The following is a 4,947-nucleotide window of genomic DNA, read 5'->3' on the forward strand; positions in this document are numbered from 1 at the left end:
CTGTTCTTTTCATTCAAATTGCGTTCTTTTCATTCAAATTCCATTCTTTTGATTCTCATTCTTTTGTTTTCATTCTAATTCTGTTCTTTTCATTTTAATTCCGTTGTTTTCATTCAAATTCTCTTCTTTTCATTCTAATTCTTTTGCTTTTATTCAAATTCTGTTCATTTCATTCAAATTCCATTGTTTTCATTCAAAATCTGGTCATTTCATTTTAATTCCATTGTTTTCATTCAAATTCTGTTCTTCTCATTCTAATTATTTTCTTTTCATTTTAATTCGGTTGTTTTCATTCAAATTCCCGTGCTTTCATTCTAATGCTTTTGTTTTCATTCAAATTGCATTCTTTTCATTCAAATTGCATTCTTTTGATTCTAATTCTTTTTTCATTCAAATTCTGTTCTTTTCATTCTAATTCTTTTATTTTCATTCAAAATCTGTTCTTTTCATTCACATTCCGTTGTTTTCATTCTAATTTCGTTGTTTTCATTCTAATTTCGTTGTTTTTATTCAAATGCTGTTCTTTTCATTCTAATTCTTTTGTTTTCATTCAAATTCTCTTCTTTTCATTCAAATTCCGGTGCTTTTATTCTATTTTTTTTGTTTTCATTCAAATTCTGTTCTTTTCATTCTAATTCTGTTGCTTTCATTCAAATTCTGTTCTTTTCATTCAAATTCTATTGTTTGCTCTCAAATTCTGTTCTTTTCATTCACATTCCGTTGTTTTCATTCTAATTCGATTCTTCTCATTCTAATTCTGTTCTTTTCATTTTAATTCCGTTCTTTTCATTCAAATTCCGGTGCTTCAATTCAATTTTTTTTGTTTTCATTCAAATTCCGTTATTTTCATTCTTATTCCGTTGTTTTCATTCAAATTCTTTTGTTTTTATTCCAATGCTGTTCTTCTCATTCTAATTCTACTCTTTTTTTCCATTCAAATTCCATTGTTTTCATTCAAAATCTGTTGTTTTTATTTAAGTTCCTCAAAATCCCATAATACACAAATAAGGATTTATACAATACATGGATAGGACATGAAACTAGCTGCTCGTGTGCTGCAGGTGGCTGGTCTCGAGATAGTGTTGGGCACAGAGCATGACTGGGCCATGATGCTGTCCCTGTCTCTCATCCCGGCCCTCACACAGTATGTGATCCTACCCTTCTGTCCTGAGAGTCCCCGCTATCTGCTCATCAACCGGCAAGAAGAAATCAAGGCCAAAAGTGGTAGGTTCCACTCACTGGACTTACTGTTCATATCGTTTAATAAATCATCCTCTCTCTAAAGAGATTACTCTTTTGTATTATGATATATTAAAAGAGATGAATTAATTTGTATGACATTCTCAAGTTGGTTCCAGAAGTTAAAATGCAGAAATGGTTTACTACGGTTTACTATCCCAGCTTTGTGGATTTCACCTAAACATCCCCTTAGAATATGTTGAAAGTTGTTTCTTTAATCCTGCAGCCCTGCTGAGGCTGAGAGGCAGAGCTGAAAATGTATTTGCTGAGCTGGAAGAAATGAAAGAGGAAGCTGCTCACACACAGAGTCATGTCACCATCCAGGATTTCTTCAAGAAACGCAGCTACAGGCAACCGATCATTATTGTCCTGATTGTTAGCCTGGGAAGCCAGCTCTCTGGATTCAATGCGGTCAGTGATAAAATCCTCTTAATCTGAAAAATATTTCTCTGACATATATTTCTCTTTTTCTATGTGTTGAAATAGATGAAGTAAAAGCTCCTGGCCTCAACTTTAGCTTGACCTTTTTCCTTGGTGTCATGCTATGGTAACCTAACTCTGAAAGACACAAACAAACTGATGCAAAATATGAAGGTTAAGCTGCTATTTACCAGTCTCTCTGTACCTGACAGCTGCAGAGACTGGCCAGTTCCATCTTACATGAAGACACCCATCCCTTTTGTGGGGATTTTTAGCTTCTTTCCTCTGGATGGAAAGGAGGCTTACTCATTTTTGGAGGCTGCCTCAAGGAGTACTTGGCATTTCTACATTGGCTTCTTTTCTTTTTTAGTTTTGCACACTTGCTGTAACCCTGAGAAGAGCTTGAGGCAATATCTCAACCCTAAAACCCCCCCAAAAAACATTGAAATATTTCTCAGTTACTCACTAAACTAAACTAAATTCCTGTGCTTTTCTTCCAGATAATCAACTATTCCACCAAAATGTTTCAGGCCAAGTTTGACCAGGCCAAATATCTCACACTGGGTGTTGGGACCGTCAATCTGACGTTCACTTTGGTAGCAGTAAGTACAAACCAAGTGCTGATCCTTTATATTGCAGTTCAGTGTGTTTTTGAATGCGAAACGATATTATTTCTTATATTTAATAGGTTGCTCAATATAATCAGTAAATCAGCTGTGCCCTATTTTGTTGATTTTGTCACAGAAAGCATGAAGTTTTGTCATTATTTCTTCATGAATGGTTTAACAGCATGAACCACAAAAGGGATAGTGTTGCATTTTAATACCAGTGTGTTGTTTTTTCCTCTCCAGTTCTTCCTGATGGAGAGGGCAGGGAGGAGGCGGTTGCTCCTGACTGGTTTCATCTCCATAGCAGTGTGCAACTTAATCATGACCGTAGTCGATTCTGTCCTGGTAAAATCATCTATGTGTGGTTGTTTCCATTTGTGCAGAAAAAAGTTATGTGCTGGTTTTGAATGTATATCCAACTTCTGCAAACCGTGGAACCCGATCTTATGACATGATTAAATGGATAATATGAAAAATAAACCATGGCATAGCTTGGAGGATGTTTGAAAAGGAAGCTTCAAGTTTAAACAATTTTATACTAAAAACTGTCTAATTTAGAGAGAAAGACACCATCTACATGTTAACCTAACAGAATTTTCTACATGTCTACATGACTAACCTACAACCATCCTTCCAATTTATTATTTTACTGTGTAGCATCTGGTCCCAGAACTCAGAAGCCTACAAGTGCTGCTGGTTTTCTGCCTGACTTCAGCCTATGAGCTGGGCCCAGGTCCGATCTCCTGGTTCATTGCTGCCGAGCTGTTCGACCAGTCTGGCAGACCTATAGCCATGGCCTTCAGTAGCCTGCTCAACTGGGGAGGGAAGTTTGTTCTGGCACTTCTCTTTCCTCCATTACTGGTGCGTAACATTTATACCGTTGGCCTGCATGCTGTATGACCAAGCAAGACTTCAGGGGAAACTTTAAAGGTGGATTTCTTGTTTGCTTTTGTGAGTTTGCTTACACCTCAGAGAAATAGCTGTTAAATACAGGCCATAAATCTGCTCCATCTGTTACACTGCACATATGTATCTATAGCAAAACATATAAATCTATTGCTAAATCCTTTAAATCCAGCTTGAAATAATGTAATAAGTAATTAAATTACAGTTAACAAAAGAAGCATCTGTTCCCTATAGTGCAGCAGAAACGGCAGCCAACATGAAATTAAGACCAGTGAACCAAATCAATACCTTTTGTATTTGCTTTCTTTCCTTCTCTTTTTAACATTGTTTTGCTCTTGTGGTATGAGATTCCCATCTCAAGTGACCATTCCTAGGTAAGCAGAGGTCAAATAAAAACATTAAAAAAAGGATTCTTGTCTGTCTCTCTCACACAGAAAATCTGTGGTGCTTATGTCTACCTCCTTTTTATGATCGTGGCTCTGCTCGCCTTCACCTTCACCTGGATTCGCCTCCCGGAAACAAAGGGTCGTACATTTGATGACATCGCAGAGGAGTTCAGAGGAGCAGAGGGCATCCCGTTGCACAATAAGACTGTATTCAACACTTTCACCTGAGCAACGTGTCAGTTTTGATTGATGCTGGTCAATAATCAGTGTATAACGAGTCAATTCAATTTAAAGCAACAAAAAAATATGCTACAAAACTGTTTTGAATATAAATCTGGTGCTCACAGCATTGAAAATTTACTTTTAAATAACAAATCTTTAACACAAAACAAGAAAACCACAAACACCAAACCATCTTATCAATGCAATTGCTGTTACTCAAAGCACGCACAGATATTATTTATGCAAAGACATTTTAATACTCAGAGCTCAAAAATGATAATTATTCAAACTCAGAGCACCAAAATTTAAGTCCATTAGGTACAGGTTCTGACTCTTACTTTTACCTTACTTCTTTAGGCTCTCCAGCAAAATGACACTAAAAAAATGATATTAAAAGTAGATTATAGTTTATATTTATACTGCATGTATGAGGCATTTTGTGGTCATTGCGTTGTTATTTTGTAAAAGCACTAGGGGGAGATTGTGGGAATAGTGGAAAAAGTTTGCAACACATTCTTTGCATAGTTTATAGCTTGTAAAAACGCTGGATTTATTTCCACACCATCAACCAAGCCTCTTTTTTAAATTTTAACACACAAGTGTACCGTGACACACTGCCTGGCAAACAAGAAAGTTAGAACACTTCCAGCATGTCCAAAATGTTTAGTAGAGTTCCTGTAACTTCTTTCCCTCTTGTTATTTCCATAAATCTGCTAGTTATATCGTAACTTAATATCAGGTAGCAAATGAGATTATTGTAATTCTTAAAAATGGTTTTGTAGTGATCCAATTAGATGTTTTTGCTTATCTAAAAATTATACTTTTAAATGTTCAGCCTAGTTTAAGGCACCATCTGTACCTGATCTCCTATGGAGCCTTTCTTAGTTGGATTCTCAGCGGTGCAGCCTTACAATTCATTATTTGTGTGCAAAATCTCACATGTCTCTGAATTGTGTATATTTGTAATATGCCTGAAAACCAACCACAGCTCTGAGGATAAATATGTGATCCAACACGATCCACTTTGACTCGCAGGAACCGCAGAGGGAGTGAGACCAGGAGATTAGAGGACAAGTTTGGCTTTTAAAACAGCAGGGGGTCAGAATAAAATGGAAATGAATAATGCTGTACTTGTCTATTCAAAGTCAGTTTCTAATAACTCAAAA

At 36.2% G+C, this 4,947-nt stretch overlaps 1 protein-coding gene across 1 annotated transcript in view; it reads left to right on the forward strand.

Moving 5' to 3' along the window:
- slc2a1c (solute carrier family 2 member 1c) overlaps positions 1 to 3,787 on the forward strand; it is a 7,734-nt gene extending 3,947 nt beyond the window's left edge. The window contains exons 4-9 of the mRNA XM_005746561.1: positions 1,062 to 1,224; positions 1,466 to 1,650; positions 2,160 to 2,261; positions 2,511 to 2,612; positions 2,925 to 3,128; positions 3,608 to 3,787. Coding sequence (XP_005746618.1) covers positions 1,062 to 1,224; positions 1,466 to 1,650; positions 2,160 to 2,261; positions 2,511 to 2,612; positions 2,925 to 3,128; positions 3,608 to 3,787 — 936 coding nt within the window. The remainder of the gene's footprint in view (positions 1 to 1,061; positions 1,225 to 1,465; positions 1,651 to 2,159; positions 2,262 to 2,510; positions 2,613 to 2,924; positions 3,129 to 3,607) is intronic.
- Positions 3,788 to 4,947: the final 1,160 nt, after the last annotated feature.

Source organism: Pundamilia nyererei, unplaced genomic scaffold (genome assembly GCF_000239375.1).
Source record: "Pundamilia nyererei isolate P.nyererei 1_Seehausen unplaced genomic scaffold, PunNye1.0 scaffold00179, whole genome shotgun sequence".
NCBI classification, from domain to species: domain Eukaryota; kingdom Metazoa; phylum Chordata; class Actinopteri; order Cichliformes; family Cichlidae; genus Pundamilia; species Pundamilia nyererei.